The sequence below is a fragment of the Microtus oregoni genome, unplaced genomic scaffold, assembly GCF_018167655.1.
Source record: "Microtus oregoni isolate MIOR12 unplaced genomic scaffold, Mior012 000104F_ref0000108, whole genome shotgun sequence".
Classification (NCBI taxonomy): Eukaryota; Metazoa; Chordata; class Mammalia; order Rodentia; family Cricetidae; genus Microtus; species Microtus oregoni.
In genome coordinates, this window is record NW_024544718.1 from 1,088,751 (window position 1) to 1,107,064 (window position 18,314).

Consider the following 18,314-nt stretch of genomic DNA (forward strand, 5'->3'; position numbering starts at 1 on the left):
GAGAACTGGCAGGCCGACTACCCAGGCCCAGAACCAGGGTTGTGGGTTGATCCACCCCAACATACCCTCCACCTATGACTTGTTGAAGCACGAGGGTGGGGACTGGGGATGCCATTGATCCTGTGGACCCAGGGCTACAGGATCTCCAAAACACAGGGCAGGATATCCAGGAAGAGTCCCAGTAAGGGCCCAGCATCGATAGTGTAGCATAGACCAGGGACCTTGAACCTGAACAATGAATCTTTGCGATGAATACCTGTGTCTAAAAGTGTATGGCTAAGCGGGTTTACTGCGTGACTCACTGTGTCACATAGCAGCTTCCATGAGCAGATTCTACCTTTCTCCCTTTGGTTTTCTCTTAAATTTTTATTTTGTTTTATTCTGGGGGCCGGGAGGAGGATGGGTGGGATAGGGAAGCATGATGTGAAAAACACAAAGGATAAATTACATATAATATTTGGGAGTGGATTAGCTGGGTCATATGATGAATCAATTTTACTCTACATTGATTTGCATGTGGTTGGCATAGCTTATATCCCCACCATCAGTGTCTAAGGGACCCTTTCCCTGTCCTTGCTAGTGTTTGTTTTCTTGACAGTTGGGGTGAAACAAAATCTTGACTTTTTTTTGTATTTCTCTGATGGCTAATGATGTTAATAAAGTGTGCCAAGTGCCCCAAACTAAACAAAACAAAGCAGACCAAACCAACCACATAACAACAGCCAATTACAGCATGAATGTAAGTGTGCTCTTCCTTTGTTTTCAAAGGCTTCCCAGACTGTCATGGACCTTTGTGATGGGGCCCTATCGGCTGATCTGGTCACATCTGATACTCCACTCCCCAGCCAGACCACAGGCATTCTCAGACAACCTGTTTGGTTCCGTGCTTGCCATTTTTTAATGCTCTTCCTTTTGACTGTCTGGCTTTTTCACCCCCTTATCTGCCTTCAAGACCCGGGCCAAGTGCTTTGAAAAGAGCCTTACGAGAAAGCACCCTCCCACTCCCAACACCAACAAATGACTCCCTCGGCTCTGTCCAGAAAGCACGTGCTTTACAGCAGCAAAGGGGCTTGCTCTCGTCTCAACATGCGACAGCTTCCCCATGTAGCTTGAATTCACAGGCAAGGAGGAAACCTGTCTGATTTGTATCAGTCCCTGAGTACCCAGCACAGGGCCTAGTCCTGAGCGGACACTTAGGGAATGAATGAAGAAATGAATACACACGTTATGAACCAATGGCTCACTGAGTAAGATGCTGTCGCTGCTAATCTTTGCCCTTTTCACTTCTTTCCTGCTTTAGGGGTCTTACCGTGTACCCAGGCTAGCCTCAACCTTGCAAGTCTGCTGATCAGTCTCCAGACTGCTGGATTTCTAGGTGTCCACCACCTCTTCCAGATCAGAGTGACTGTCTTTTATCAATGTCGCCCTTATGGTTCTTGGGTTCAGGTCTCCCAGATCTGGCAGGAATATGCTCTGTGACCTGGAGCCAGGAAGAAGTTCCACTGTAGCTTACCACCCCAGCATGCAGATGTTCGTGCCCCATCTTCTTCTACAGAGCTTAACATCAGGATCGAGGGCAAACATAAAGTGGGGGGTAGATGTGGTGGCCTGGTATCCAAGGGATTCACTAGTGAAGGTAGAAGAATCACGGATGTGAAACCAGCCTGAACCACAGGACACCAAGTCTGGGGGACTGGGGAGGGCCAGGGGTGGAGAGCACTGTATCCCAAACCCTCTCTTTTCAATGTTTTTATTTTGGGACAGGGTCTCACTACATAGCTCAGGCTAACCTTGAAGTCACTCCTAGCACAGGTAGGCACTGAACGTGTTCCTGTCTTGGCCTTCTGAAGAGCTAGTTTTATAGGTCTGTACCTCCAGGCCCTTCTCCAATTATCTTTTGAACAAACTTTGATTTTATTATACCCGTGATGAATTGGGCTGGTAGTAGGATCGGCGAGAAGGGATTTAATAGACTAGGATAGGACTGCAGAGTGCTCGTCTTTGCTGACTGCTAGTGCATTTCCTGCGTTCCCAGAACTGTCACATTTTGGACCCCACAAGGCGCTGCTTTGTCCTTTAATCCCACCCCTTCACTTTCTTGTTCTTCTGTTCCCTTTTGCCCACCAGTGAGCATTATATTGGCTCCCTTATATGTTCCATTTTGTAACTTCTCAGGAGACTTCCGTAGCTCTACCTCTCTGAGCATGTTTCTCTGATTCTAGAACTTTCTGTCTATCTCACTAACATCCTCCACGGACTTACCAGTGAACACTAAAATAGATATGCTTCCAATCTGCTCCTTTTTCTGTTGACAAATGTGCTCTTCAAGGACAGACTTGACCTGGAGCCATTCCAGGGTGAGCTAAGATGGAGGCAGGTCTTCCTAGCGTTGGGAATCACTGGGCCTAAGCGTATCAGATGTGCTCATCATTGTCCTGAGGGTAAGAGACAGGCACCTACACAGACAGCCCCTTTCCTGATAACCTTGGGGTGGATTTCAGGTTGCATGAAGGACACAACAAGCAAGAAGATGCTATCTCTGAGAAATAAACCTTCCTTCCTTCCTTCCTTCCTTTTTTTCTTTCCTGAACAGCTTGATTACTATCATTTTAGCCCAAGCTTCTGACATTGTTTGCCTGGAAACCTGCAAAAGCCTTCTGGTAGCTCTCCCTGCTTCCATCATGGCTCTGCGACCCACTCCTTGTGCAGCAGCCCAAATGAGCCTTTTAAGGCAGCAGTCAGATCTTATCAGTGCACTCTTTGCTCCCCAACCGCCACCTACTTGTGCCTTTCAAAGCCCTGTGGATTTTTGGCTGTTACCTCTCTGTCTCTTCGGATTCTCACATAGAAAATTCCTTATCACCCAGGTCACTGCTCAAAGTTCAGCTCCAGGGAGGGAGAGGCACCCCGCATATCTGTCTCCCTACTCACTTTCCTGTCACGCTGTAGCTTGTGGGTTTTTTGTTTGTTTGTTTGGTTGGTTGGTTTTTGTTTCTCCTTGGAGCTTGTGATGCCTGAAATGTCCTTGTTTCTTTCCTTATTGATTGTCACCTACCACTAAGAAGTGTCTGCCATTGGACCTCGTTTGTCTAGAGGGCAATTATACTCTTAACACCCAGTATGGTGTGTTCTGTAAATATTTGCTGGATGAATTCACAAAGTATTTTTTACATATGGAAAAACTTTTTTTAAAAAATTTATTTATTTATTAAAGATTTCTGTCTCTTCCCCGCCACCGCCTCCCATTTCCCTCCCCCTCCCCTGATCAAGTCCCCCTCCCTCGTCAGTCCAAAGAGCAATCAGGGTTCCCTGCCCTGTGGGAAGTCCAAGGAACCCCACCTCCATCCAGGTCTAATAAGGTGAGCATCCAAACTGCCTAGGCTCCCACAAAGCCAGTACGTGCAGTAGGATCAAAAACCCATTGCCATTGTTCTTGAGTTCTCAGTAGTCCTCATTGTCCGCTATGTTCAGCAAGTCCGGTTTTATCCCAGGCTTTTTCAGACCCAGTCCAGCTGGCCTTGGTGAGTTCCCGATAGAACATCCCCATTATCTCAGTGTGTGGGTGCACCCCTCGTGGTCCTGAGTCCCTTGCTCATGTTCTCTCTCCTTCTGCTCCTGATTTGGACCTTGAGATTTCTGTCCGGTGGGAAAAACATTTTTATATCTGTTTTTTTTTCCCCACAAAACCTGTCAGGGCAGGATTTTTACTCTCCTGCTCCGAAGTATTCAGAAATGAATACTCAAGAGATTGTGAGCATTACTTGGTGTCACACAAAGAAAGGAGGGCTGCCCTCAGCTTGGCCTTTCCAGTTCTAAGTATTTCTATTCCCACCAAATAACTTTACTTCTAGCCTGCCCAGCGTTCAACATCTGTGCCAAATAGATGCTTCCTAATTCTTTGACAATCTGTGTCATCAGGCATTAAAACTGTACCATGAACTACATGGGGCACTCTTCTTTCTGTAAGACAAAAGTGAATCAGAAGAATTACTCAGTGGAGTAGGGGAAGTCGTGTGGAGTAGGTAGAGGAGTCTGGGATTGTAGGCTCCACTTTTCTTCTTACTTTCTCTTTCTCTTCTGGGGGCCTCAATATGTCCTTCCACAAAATGGCTCGACGGCACTTGCTTAGTTTAAAGAGCCCTTTCAGTTTTTTTAATATATGTTTATTTCTTGTGCGTGTACAGTGTGTGTATGCACACACACTCATATGTGCGACGACACAGATAGGACGATCAGAGGACAACTTGCAGGAATTTGTTCTTTCCGTCTACTGTGACGGTTCTGGGAATCAAACTCGAGTCGTCAGGCTTGGCAGCAAGCTCTTTGCCAGCTTAGCCATCTCACTGGCCCACTTTCGATTTTGACATGCTCTTCCTGCGAAGCCATGATTTCTTCTCTGTTTCCTTTGCAGTGCTTCCCGTTGCTGCCGGTGAGGAAGAATGTCGGTAAGTATGCCAGACGCACCTTACACCTCACAAATGACTTACAGCGAGAGGAAACGTGCCAGCCGTCTGTATGGGCTAGCTGAGGGAATGGAGGTAGTGGCTGAGGGGCAAAACTGGAGACATTCACTCTGTCTCCCTCCCCTGGGCACACCCTGGCCTCTTTCCGCTCTGCTTTCTGGCTCCGGCTTATGGGCTGCGCCTCTTTAATTCTCAGATGAAGGTCTTGTTCTTGTCTGTGAGCCAGGGGAGGATTTCCCTCCAGAGCTATCAGCAAGCGGCAGCCACCCATGCGCTTCCCTTGTTCTCAGATGCCTTCTTCCCCCTGGCAAGAGTACTACGGCTGGACAAAGTGTCAGGAAAGGGACAGAGGTAAGACGAGGTAGAAGGAAGGAGACTTGGTATTTGGGGTTCATGTCTGGAAGGGTTCCAGGAGGTAGACCTCAGGACTAATTATACTAAGGGGGCGCGTGTAGTTAAATAATTCCCTCTGCTCTCTGGCAAATCTCTTGGAGTCTGACCACCTATCCGCCTTCTGCCCTCTGGTGTCGTCTTGGATGTGAGTCTGCAAGCAGCTTCGCTGTGCTGAAGAGAATACAGCTGTCTGCAGAGGGATGACTGCTTTGGCAAACAAGAGAACGTAGCATGCTAGCCAGAAAAGGGTTTGCAGTCACCGCCAGAACTCGTAGCCTAGGCCAGGTTTGCTGAGGTCATCAAGGCCTCAGCCGTTCCCATTCATTCACTTTTTTTTTCAGCAAGAGGAGCTCCTGACTTGAATGGATATCATTTCTGGGTGCCAGTTAGGGTTGGAGGTGGGGGTGGCCACCGTAACAGAAGAGCATCGAGAAAGTGTCACGCTAAAAATCAAGGTGAGGAGGCATCTTGTGGAGGTGTTAGAAGGGACCCTAGGAACCTTACAAGACAGTTGGAGTTGCTTTAGGCAGTCTTATCAGAAGTCAGAGGGGGCTTTTGCTGACTTCCCAAGGACTTTTCCGCCAGAGGAAGCCGAGTTCCTGGGTGGCGGTTGCTAAAAAGGAGAACTGGCGGGGTGGGGTGTTTATTTGCATTGCTATGACAGCGGATGAGAGAGACCTATTTTGAAGAAGAAACATTGCTTTGACAAGCACACAGTCCGCATCTGCTTCTCAACCCCCACCATCATTCCACGGCTTCTTGTGGAGTACAGTTCCTTCTCTGCGCCTGGGACCTCCAAGAGCACAAGTTCCGGGTGCTGCCCATACTCAGGGAATGACAAATTTCTCCATTTCCCAGACACCAGCTGCACATGCTAAAAGAAACCCCTCAGGCCCTGAAATAGTGACCCCCTATCCCAGACAAATGCACTTGTCTCGTTAGAATTTCGGTGTCAGGGGGAACCACAGATACAGCTCAGTTGGTAGAGGGCTCGCCTAACATGCGTGAAGCTCCGGGTTCAATCCGGAGCACAGCAAAAATGGGGTGTGGTGGGGCAGATGGCTAAGCCAGTATTCAGAAGGCCAGCCGAGGGATCAGAGTTCAAGGTCATCATGTCTACATACTGAGTTAAAAAAAGAATATCTGTACAAAGTTGACTCGCCAGTGCTGAGCCCTGGGAGGTTGGGTATCGTGTGGCCTCCAGAGGAGAGAGGAATGCCATTCAGTGGGTGGCAGGAGAGGCTGCCATCTATGAAGCTGAGATGGGAAGGCTCTTCCTACTATTGGTTTGGCTTCGAGTTTGAAAATGTCTATTTAAGAACATATGTTCTCAGGTCAAGTCAAGGAAAAGCCATCAGAAATTATGAGTTTAGATGAATGTGGTAATTGCAGCAGCAAGGCACGAGCCCAGAGTTCCTTACAGATCTTATTGTGTAAGTCCTGGTCAATTGCTTCATCCCTGGAGTGCCATCCACATCAGTAAAATGGGACTTCTTCCACAAGACTGAGATGGATCAGAAGAAATAGCGCATTACAGATGTCAGACCTGTGCTTACCAGTAGCAAGGATCCTAAAACTGGAATAAGCTAGAGAAAATAAGTATGATCTCCGCACAAGGATCAGACACAAGAATCGCAAAATGCTGAGCCGGGCATGTGGCTCCCACCTCAATCTCAGCATTCAGGAAGCAGAGACAGAGGTCCAGGGCTGATGGCTGGTCTACTTACATATTGAGAGCCTGAGCCCAAAAAAGTGTCAAAGGACTGAGCAAAGGGAGTTTTTCTGATATTTCTCTGAGAGAATTAGCAGAAACCTAGACTTCTATTATTTTTGTTGAATAGGCAGTGCCTTCTTGTTTTGAAATTCAAGTTTTACAAACCCCAAATATCTTCTTGCCCTTGTCTCTCAATTCCCAAAAAATCCTCTTGGATGTGACCAATGTTGCCAGCTTCGTGGTTCCTCAATGAGTTTGGATGGATTGAAGAACGTGAGCTGATAGCTAGTGTGGAGGGTGGGGAGTGGGGCCTGTGGAAATGGTGCCAGAGGAGGAGGGGGGGGGCTGCAGGAAACACAGGCAGTAGAATCAGCATTTGTTTGGGGGTCAGTCTTGACTCCACCCCCTCTGCTGGAACCACCCTTAGAAAGATCCTTCCCTTCTAGAAATTGCAGTACAGCCACGTGCTCCTGAGTGTTGGCACAGCAGAGCAGAGTGGGGGAGGAGAGGACCAACCAGACACATTTTAGAGGCAAAAAAAAAATCAAGATAGTGCCTCAAATCTGGCGGGGGCCTGTGGTTTGCATATATAATCATCTTACTAGGGTGAGTCAATCAAAGATTTCTCTAAGACAGAGTTACTTTCCTCTGTTCCATGGGCAGAGGAAAACTTGGTATGAGAGTTAATGAGATCTCTTGCTATGGTCTTCCCTTAGCAAAGGGCAAGAAGGTTGCCCAGCTTGCTTGCACTCAGGGGGACGGCCCAGGACCCCTGCTATCACCATCCTTCTGCAGACTTCCTGCACAGTTCTTAAGCGTCACAGGTCCATGAAGCAGCCTCTGAGTTTGCCCCACCACTTCATCCTGTGCCGTGAGTAGTCAGTCAGTCTACTTCTTTAGGTCAGCCTTGTTTTCAGTAACGAAGCCACTCTAACTAGTAGCCTCTATTAGGCTTTACGGTACTAGTCGTGTTTTCCCTGATAGATGGTAAATGAAACCAATGGTTATTTAAATTCAAAGAGCCAACATACTGCCGCAAATCATCTCAGGCCAAAATATAGCTAAGAGTGGAAAATATAGACTATGGGAATAGGAACTAGCAGGTCAGGCGTGGAGTCCTTAGGGCCTTCGCCATACTCAAGCTTTCACCGACCTTCCATTTCCTCTAAGGCCTCCCGCCATGTTTTTTTTTTTTTTCATGGATTGTTTCTATGATGAATATATTTCTGAACCTAACAGGAACCCACTTCCTCCAAATAAAACCATAATCCAAACCAGCCTCCAATATTTGGCAGGTCGGAGGAGTGATGGCATAAGATCTCTATTTGGTTTTGGTTTGGGCTTTGTCCCTTGCCAGCCGTGTGACTTTAGGCTTCTTTCTTCTCCTCCCTGGGCCTAAGTGTCCCTAGCTACACAACTACTTAGTCTTCACTAAAGCCCTGCTAAGGTGTGTGTTGCTCTGAAGTTAATGACTCCACCTGCAAACTCCACATTTCTATGGAAGCCATTAGCTCGCCTGTTTAGCAGCCTACAGAGATGAGGGGGCCCGGGCCTTTCTCCTACCTCTCTTGTGCCAAATCCTCTCGGAGGCCCCTTGCTCACACTGCACAAAGCTCCTTTGTTGCCCAAAGCCCTTCCGAGCCTCTCTCCAGGCTCCTGTTGAAGTGGCTGCAGCAACCTGGGGGGTAATATTTGCCTGTAACCAGAGCTCCTACTCCCAACCCGACTGGCTCCAGTCTGGCTGCAGGCTTGTCTTCTGCGCTGGACTTTGCCTATCAGCTGTCCAGTACCCTCCCTCCAATTCTGAGCGGTAGGATGGCCTATGTAAAAGGTTGAAAATAGAAACAGATCTGTCCACTTAAATACATAAATTCAAGATGCTATTGGGTGTCACCTCCCAAATTCAGAAGGGGCAGGAGACTAAAATGCCAAGCGTATGAAAACCATCATTGTTGTCATCACAACTCAGGCCACTTCCTTCATTTGAAAAGGACTAAATCATCCTTAGAGCTGATTTTTGATAGACTCAGTCACTCCTTGTTTGGTATTTTGCAAAGAAGATTGGCGGAGCATGACTTGTTTATCATTTGACAGATATTTTTCTTCAGCAACTTGGAAGATCATAAACATCTCCTTAGTTGTAGGGGTATCTGGAAGGGATTATCATTTGGGACAGGAAATCTTTCAGCCATAATCTACAGGCAGAAACACTGGCTTTCAGCCAAGGCAGAAGCTGGCTTTGAGCTGAGGGACCTAGCATCTAGTCCCAACACTGACATTAACTCCTTCTCTGACAGAGAGAGCATTGCTTTTACTGGACCTTGGTTTCATTATCTGATCAATGAGAAGTTTGAACCAAAAAGTGACCATGGTCTCCTGCGTTTTTGACTCTGTGTTGTCTCGTATGTCCCACCTCCATACTGTCCTACACCATGCCAGGAGTCAAACTGAATGGTAGTAGGATTGATAGAACGGACAATTTGAAGATTTTAAAGAGGGGGAGATGGTAAGGCTTTCCAGGGCTGTGGAGAACCTGAAATTCTTTCTTTGAGGGCAAAGGTGCTATGAAGCCTCACCTCCTCGTTCCTGTGGTCAAGAGTGTGAAATGAAGTTCATCTTAGCCTTGTAGGTGCAGGTCAGATGAACACACTGAGACACAGTAGATACCTGCCCGTTTTCATAGCCCAAGCCAATCCAGATGTTAGAGGACAGAGAGGAGTCGGAACTGCAGGTAGAGTGCTAGTCTAAGAAGGATCTGGAAGGTGCTTTTAGCACAGTCACAGAAGGGCCTGTGTTTCCTTCAAACTCACCACCAGAGATCACAGGTTTTCATCATTCCTCAGGAGACCCCGTCATCCGGGATTCCCTTTCTTTGTTAATGCACTCAGACACTCAAGCAAGAACCACGGGCTCCCTCATCCTTCTTACATGCTGCCATTCAGCCACCAAGTCATACACAAGAGATCGCTTTGCAGTATTTCCTAAATCTGCCCCTTCTTTGCCACCCGCACTATCACAACCCTCCATCTGCACCTACAGGAACTCAGGCATGGATGGATTCTACTGTTTAATGAACGCTCTCTCCACCGCCAAGCTTTTTGCACTAGTACAACTTTCCCATACCTCCTCTGACTTTTATTTATAGTGCCAAGAATCAAACCCTTGGCTACATATGTTAGGCAAGTTCTCTTCCACTGAACTCTATCCTTAGCTTTGCCAGTTCGTCAAGCCACCATCTAGATAGCATTTCCATCTTGCCTGTGTTTCCATTACAACGCATTACCTTATCTGATACTGTCTTCTTCTCTCCTCTCTCCAACAGACCATCAAACTCTTGTATATTGTCCACGTGTCTGACCTCTGTATTCCAGATCTAAGCCCTGGACTTCACATAAACAGTGAATCTTTCAGGAACTGTTTTTTTTTTTGTTTGTTTGTTTGATAGTTTAGCCAAAGAACTTCTGGCAATAGAATTGGTGAATTTTTATACCTTCTTCCCTATCATTTTATCTGAATTAGCTATTACAAATTAACAGAAAGCCCCACTGGATTCAGATGATATAGCTTTGGGGGCGCAAAAGCTTCAGTCAACGGTGCAGATCCATGTAGCACATGTTCCCACTAAACCATTAGAACCTGGAGCTTGCCCTACATCTCAGGATAGGAAGAGTCAGTAAGAGCCATGTTAATGAATGCATCTCACAGCAAGTACTGAGGAGTCCTAGAATCCCCAGAGAGTCCTTGGGAGCCAGGCGAGAGGACAGAGTTGAGAAATATCTCCTACCTTCTTCATTCAGTTAGTTCTAGCTTTACAAATTGGGGGGGGGTGGTCTCCTGAAGATATAGTTTGGAGTCTTGAGTTTTCCACATAAAAACACATGTTAGGGAGTATAGCTGAACCTTGTATTCAGGCACTAGCTGGCTCCATTTTTATACCATTTCTCCTATCTGTCCACTTGGGCTCTGATCAAACCTTCTAGGTATGGTGAACCTTTGTCATATCTTAATCAGTTTAAAGTCTTCCTCCTCCTTTTTCTCCTCCTTCTCCTGGGCTGGTTTTAGACAGAGTCTAACCATGTAGTTCAGGAGGGCTCACGCTTGCAGTAATCCATATGCCTCTGCCTTTTTAGTGTTAAGTTTTCAATTACCTGCTACTTGGCCCATTGAATGTTATTGAGTCTGGATTGGGTGCAAACCAACGTCTACTTACTCATCCTATTTGCATCCTTTGGAGTTTCATGAGAGCAGTATGTTCCATCTTCCCTGTGACTGTCGGTATTTACACTTTTCTGGCGTTTGGGGTAGAGGGGACCTAGTTGCTGCGTAGACCAATGTGCTCATTGACGTTGGGAACTTAAAAGCCAGCATAAGTAAGTGAGGAGGAACATGTAGCTAGCGAGGTGAGTGACGAAATAGAGACAAACACCTACTATTCCACGGTGTTCTCCTCAGACCCTGTTCTTTCCTGGACTAAATAGCCTTGACTCTATGATCATTTCCCACAGTCCTCTGACCTCCTCAGCTAGCCTCCTAGTGCACAGGGAGACCAAGCACTATGCTGTTGATTACTCCATGGTGGCCAGGCTTTGGTCTGCTGTGGAAAAGCAGGACAAACCAGTGTCAGAAGCAGACTTGACCCTTGCCACAACCTGAATGCTGTTTCTCATCATCCATGTCTTCTCACGCATCTGAAGCCATTCAGACAGCCCTCCCCGCTAGTGCAGGACAGCCCAGGGCCAGCTTTCCGAGTCCCTGTCTGAACTGTTTGCTGGAGGTTCCCGCTGTGTGACCTTCCACATCCCAAACCCAGAAACAGGAAGAGTTGATTTGGTTTGCATTTTTTGAAAAGAAAAAGGAAAACATAGGAAGCGGGGTTCCTGGGAACACAAACCTCCAACCCTGTGTCCGTTTGTCCCTGGAGCAGGATAGCTCAGGGCATATATTCCACAGAAGAAGGGAATGGCCTCCCGTATCACAAAACAAACAGGGAGTCCTTCAAGGTTTGGAAAGAGAAAATGTTCAAAAGGAGACTTTTAAGGAGCGGAAGAGCCGTTGGTTGACATTCTCCAGCCCTTGCTCATACCCTATCCTCACCTGCAACTGTCATACTTTGATCTCACCAATATTATCGATACAATTGACCCCCAGCAATGCCCTGCTCTCTTTAAGCTATGGCCAAAGAAAGAGGTGGACTTCTCTCTTGTTTGAGGATAGCCAAATTACACATTCACTTAGATCCTTTCCTTCAAATCTAGAAGGAACAGATATTAATTACACACAAGCACCACAAACAAACAAACGAGTATCTAGGCTTTGTGAAGTACAAGCTTCTTGATTTTGCAAACTCAGTGCAGGCAAGTCCCTTGCCATCCCCTGTCTCCTAAGATAAGCTCTTACACCCTTCTGAAGAACTGCTGTGTGTTTACCTGGCTTTGCCACCTCAGCTCCGTACTACTGAGGAGAACATACCCTACCCATTACTAATAGGACCAGTGCAAAAGGGTGAGCTAGAAAACCAGGAAAAATGCCCAACATTCCTGGGCCTCTAGGTCTTTTACAGTTCCAGTTTCTGGGCTGAAAAACATGGATAGTCCATCGATAGTTTTCAGGGAAAATGTGTAGTCACCTTTGGGTCTCAGAGAAATATAAATACAGCGCTGCAAGAAAATCAACTCCACCCAGCTCAGTGTTTCTATAGGCATGCATGTCACCAGGGCATCACTGCAAATGCACACAGAACCTCTCTACCAAAATCCAAGTTTTTGCAGTATGAAAGGACCGTCATCACATAGAAACATACTATCCTTTCCCCCTAGGCCAAAGGAGACAGACCCTCTCTGGAGGATGCTCCCGAGCCCATCCATCTGCTTAGGATGGCTTGTTTGTCCACAAAGATCTGGGGCAAAACATCATTTTAGGATAAAACGTGGGTGTGGAATTTTCCTCTAGCTCCCGAGGAAAGAATTTCACTTTGCTTGGTCTTTGCGGGAGAGGGGAGCTTTAGAACAAAAGTCTGTGCAGCGCTGAGTGAAGCAGTGGGCTCCTCAGGAATAGCAACCTTGTCTCCTCTCTCTCTGTAACCTCATATCTGATGTAGAGCCAGACACAGGGAGAACATTTGGGAACCATTTCACCCGCCTGCATCCTTTCATCCACTTGTCAGAGGTGGCAGAGGACGGGAGGCTGAGACACAGCAACAGTCTAAGGAGTTCCCTTATACTTTAACTTTGCCTCCACTTAGGTAAAGTTGAAGCCTTGATTTTGCTGCAGAAAGTAATTTCAGACAACATAGTGGAGGAAGTGAGGAGATCTTCACTGTAAACAAAAAAATAGTGAGCCTGCTTATGTGATTCCCAGGAAATATCCAGAGGAGTAAGGCCATCCAGATTCAAGGTCATACCTGCTTAGGCCTTAAGCATAGTTAATTGCTATTTTAACATGTTCATTTGAGAATTATATATAATTTTATATAAAAGAAATATTGTCTATATGTAGGCAATGATCACAGCAAATGTTAATTGTACTGAAATTTCTGATTCTTACCTGATCAATATCAACCAGACTCCAGAGTGAGGGATTCCTTTTTCGTCTTGGGTTGGCACAGTTTTCCTGTTTTTCTATCCTTCCTTGTAATTACCTATACATCCTTCCATCTTTGCCACAAAAACAACCAAAAAAAAGTAACTCTAGAATGGCAAGAGAATTTGGACAGTTCCATGTCTGACTGTTGGCCGTCAGCTCTGTGATACCTCTCCGAGCCTTTGTTCTCTTCCTTTTTTGTTTGTGGCTGAGGCTGTTCTGGAACTCATTATGGAGTCCAGGCTGGCCTCGAACTAGTGATCTTTGTGTCTTAGCCTTTGGAGCACTTGGATTAAGGCATGCACCGCCACCCCTGGCATTTCTTCATGTTTTCAAATGGAGGTCACAGTACTCTGTTTTTAGATTGTAGGACCTAAGTGTGAGCATGGGAACGAGAGAGCCCTATAAGTCTGCAGACAAGATATAGATGATACTTTCCCAATTGATGGTTCAATTCAGAATGGCTGAAAGGAAAGAGTTATTCTTCTATCCAGAAACCTGACTTGAGATCACAAAAGCATCAACTGAGGCTCAAGGAACGGATCCCTAGGCCTCTGGGATAGAGACTGCCTGATGGAATCAGGATTCCAGAGCCCTACCCCCACTCCAGAGAGGCCAAAGCCTGCGAGAAACCTCTGGTGGAGTGATGGGGAAGGATAAGAAATGCCTTGTGATTTCAGGTCTCCAAAAGCCAGATGTGTTTTTCTTCTCCTATCAGCCAGTAAGCACCTTTGAAAACACCCAGTTCCCAGGCTGGACATTCCTCACTCTCCTGAGACTAAAGTACAACCAGGCCGGCCGGATGTGTTGACTTCACTCCCAGCAGACCTGTGACCTTCAGCAGATTTGCTGTTCTCTCTGGGCCCAGATTTCCGAATCATTAAAATGAGAGAATTGGAGTCTGTGTTTTTAAAGGTCCTTTCTGTGCTTATGTTGTTGCAAAGGGATTTGGCCTTGATTAACCAAAACTGTGATCAATCTGATCATCAGATACTATGACACAAACTCCTGGGTTCAAGTAGGAAATGGCCAAAAGCAGCTGGAGGAGGCCCTTCACTAGTCCTGATAACACCTTCTGTCTGTGTCTAGCTGAACTGGTCCAGCTGGAGCTGCCCAGGGAAAACCAAAGGCCATAAGGATGAAAGCAGGTGTTTCCCAAGCCTGGGGCTCTGACACAGGTACCACAATACAGTGTGAAGTAAGGAAAGGAAACAGGAAATCCTACGTACTCTGTGCACCTAATTGTTCAGGAAGAATTCCTTTGCAGCAGGTCTGTTGTCTCAGAAGTTAGCAAGCACTGCTGAGAGAGAATGGCAAACTTTGCAGCCTCTGGGCTTCCCCCATCTTGGTCTCTTCAGACCTTTGCCATTCTGGGGAGCCTAGCTCAAACATTGTCTCCTCCTCCCTCTTCCAAATCCCCAGCACACTATGTATCTGCGATATCATATGGATCAGATTCTGCTTTGTGTTTGAGCTGTTTCCTTTAATATATAGATTAAGTAAAATACAAGCTTCAGGTCAAAACTTCAAACTGGGTATCTAAAAAATAGATAGCCCAAGTTCCACGATCCTTTACTTTCTGGAGTTAGCTACTGTTACAGTCTCTCTCTCTCTCTCTCTCTCTCTCTCTCTCTCTCTCTCTCTCTCTCCCCCCCCCCCGTGTATGTGTGTGTGTGTTATAGTTTGCCAGAAATTATTATCAGTGTTACTGAAAATGCAAAAGTTGTCTAGTGAGATGGCTCAGCAGGTACCCTTACCAACAAGCCAGAGGACCTAAACTCCACCTTGGGAGGCTACATGAAGGAAGGAGAGGACTAAAAAACTGCAAGTCATCTCTGACTTCCACACATGGACTATGATATTTGCTCATGCATGCAAGCATGTAGCACACGTGCACGAGCACATGTGTGCCCAGGAGCACAATGTGCGCCTGCGCACACTAGCATGCAGGCACGCAGGAGCACGCGCGTGTGCACACACGCACAATAAGAGTAAAAAATAAAAAATATATCTTTTAAAAGAAAATACAAAAGTTTGTTGAGCCTGGTGCCCCAAACCTATAATCCCAGATACCGGGGGCTGAGGCAGAAGGACTGCAAGTCTAAGGCTAGCCCGAGTCGAAGTAAAAAATACAAAAAGAAAATAGAAAAAAAAGAAAGAAAGAAGGATGATTGAGTTATAGCTCAGCTGTACAGTGCTTGCTTAGCATGTATGAAATTCCGGGTTCTGTCTCCACTCCCTTAAAGAAAAACAAAACAGGAGCATGAGGGTTTTGAAGGGAACACCGGTTCTGGAGTCAAAACACTCTGAGTAAGGTCTGGCTACCCTTGCTGTCAAATCAACTTGAGTGAGTTCTGTCTCCTCTTTGATCTGTAAGTGGGATAACCATTCCTATATCACTATCTCACAGGGTTGCTGTAAAAGCAAGCCAGATGAAAGCAGCCTAGGAACTGCAAGGGGCTCTCTATTAATCTCCATGTTGTCTTTGCACCTTTGAAATAGAAGCCTCAGCCCATAGGGAGCTCTGTCCCCAGTGCCCCTACCCCCCCCCCCACGTCTTGTGCAGAGCAGGCAGCTGGTGCTTCCGGGCAATGGGGACAGCAGCTCCGGGTTATGGGCTACACACCTAGAGCTGCCCGACTACTATCTATTTCCAGACGCACGGTCCCCTGACCTTTCTTTGAAGCTAAACCTAGTTGAGGGGACCACTTTTTCTAAAACTGCTCGGCTTGTCAAATATCGTTGCTCCACCAAGTGGGCACTGGCCTGGCCTTGTCCCAAGCACTTTCATCACTGTGAAATTTCTGCAAGCCTTGTTTCCGCTTTCTGCCTCCCTTAGCATCCAGTTCCTCAGATTCTCGCTTCAATGGATTCTTTCAAAGTTGCCTGCCAAAGAAAGAAATGTGTATTTCTATAAAGGAAGTAGAAAGATACGGGGAAGAATATTCAGTCCCCTAACAAACCAGATACGAAACCTCTGGCAATGAAAGGCGGAAAGCGCGTCAGAGGTCAAGCATTCCACCCTACCTCGGTCGGGCCCTTTTAACAGTCAACAAGTAAATGGGGAAACCAAGAGACCTGGAAAGATAAGGGACTTGTCCAGACAGTGAGCAGCTGGGAAAGCTGGCTGAAGTGGGAAGGGGCAAGCCACTGCAATTTACCTGTGGGGTGAGAGGTTAAAATTGAGGGAACTAGCCTGGGGGAGGTAGGTGCGGCCCGGAATAGAGATGAATGTGGCCAGCGAGGGGAGTGGGGAGGATCAATCAGGACAGGCAGTCAGATCAGCTGCAGAATTCCCCTGGAAAGTGGAAATAGAGGAGGGTTGTGGTTTAGTAAGTTATTATGAATCTTGCTGAGCAAGAGGAGGGAGGAGAGAGGAAGACAAAGGGAGAGGGGCCAGGATAAAAAACAGAGTGAAAAAGGAAGGAGGCGAGCCAAGCTGGGAGATGGGGTGATCCGGAGGAACGAGGTCAGCAAAAGCTGAAAGGGAGAAAATTTGTAGAGTCCTATGCCATGGGCACACCCAGCGCCCTGCTAAGATGCCACCACAGCTGTTGCTTGTTTCTTCCAGGCTCTAAAAATGCCAAAGGGGCCTCATTTTCTTAACAAACTTAGCATGGTGCCACTGTAGGCTATTTGGAGAAATGGCCCAGGACTTAGGCTTTGCCTCAGCAAATCTGGCACAATGGGAGAGCATCGTATTGCCTTTCTTGGCTGCCGGAAGAAGCCCTAGGTTCTCCCAGGCACTTGTATTTGAGTACAGAGTTACATCCCTCCTTCACGGAGTGACCTTGGACAAATTGCTGAAGTCCTCAGTGCCTCAGTGACTGTATTTATAAAATAAGGGCCATGGCCCGCAGAGGCACTAAAGGACCAAAGAAGTGGGTCCAGGGTTAACGTGTGAGCCACCGGTGCCTGGACTGTCATTACTGCTTAAATATGGCAAGTGGGCCAGTGACATAGCTCAGTGGGTGAAGACACCTGTTGCCAAGCCTGGCAACCTGACTTCAGTCCCCAGAATCCATGTGGTGGGAGGGAAGAGCCAAGTCTAAGTTGTCCTCTGATTGCCACACAGGTGCACATCTCCAGAAACAAACAAATAAATGTGGTTTTAGAAGTGGTAAGAATCACTGTTACGTGCTGAGTTCAGTGCTAAGTCAGTAGGCAACTGCGGTGTAAGTGCAGAAACTAACATCTAAAGCTGCAGGCCTGTATAATTCTGGTAGCCTAGAGACCGAGGCAGGGGGATTTAGAGTCTGAGGCTAGGCTTACATAGTGAAACCCTGTTTCAAAAATGAATGAAAACTCCTCCTCCTCCTCCTCCTCCTCCTCCTCCTCCTCCTCCTCTTCTTCTTCTTCTTCTTCTTCTTCTTCTTCTTCTTCTTTTCGAGACAGAGTTTCTTTGTGTAGCTTTGGAGCTAGTCCTGGAACTCGCTCTGTAGACCAGGCTGGCTTCGAACCCATAGAGATCTGCCTCTGTCTACCGAGTGTTTGGGATTAAAGGTGTGCGCCACCACCACCCGGCTGAACCAAAACTCTTCTTAATACAAAGAATAATGCTAGATAAATGCCAATGAGCTATTTTTATTCTTTTTCCACGAAATGTACAAATCTCTGGGTCTGATGGGGCAGAGGTATCTCTTGGCACCTTATATAAACGCTTTAACACTTTCGTCATATCACCAACGTCTGTTAGTGATCCAAGTATATTTTCTCAAAATCTGTTTAATTAAAATTGTGTGGAACCACGTGATTAATAATAAAGTCAGAATTGCCAAAAAAGGATGAATCCAACTCAACACACACACACACACACACACACACACACACACACACACTGCTTTTAACTACTGAGCTATCTCTCCATCCCCTTGTTTTTGTTTTTGTTGTTTTGAGACAGGGTTTCACCATTTAGCCCTGCATGGCTTAGAACTTCCTCTGTAGACCAGGCTGGCCTTCAAGTCACAGAGATCCACCCGCCTCTTTTTCCATAGTGGTGGGATTAAAGGCCTGCACCACCGTGTCTATTGGCTTTAAAAGTTTCCTTTGATGGACACTTTCCCTGAAGCCAGCTTACTGAGTCCTAAAAGAAGCCACAGATGCAGACAATATGCTTTTGATAAAAACAAGGTGGGATAGGCGAAGGGTTCAGTTTTCCCTAGTTC

The 18,314-nt window shown here is 46.6% G+C and overlaps 1 protein-coding gene across 1 annotated transcript in view; it reads left to right on the forward strand.

Moving 5' to 3' along the window:
- Positions 1 to 18,314, forward strand: part of LOC121443295 (stAR-related lipid transfer protein 8-like) — a 74,716-nt gene that overhangs the window by 12,048 nt on the left and 44,354 nt on the right. Inside the window, exons 2-4 of the mRNA XM_041645000.1 lie at positions 4,412 to 4,445; positions 4,754 to 4,814; positions 7,287 to 7,441. Coding sequence (XP_041500934.1) covers positions 4,412 to 4,445; positions 4,754 to 4,814; positions 7,287 to 7,441 — 250 coding nt within the window. The remainder of the gene's footprint in view (positions 1 to 4,411; positions 4,446 to 4,753; positions 4,815 to 7,286; positions 7,442 to 18,314) is intronic.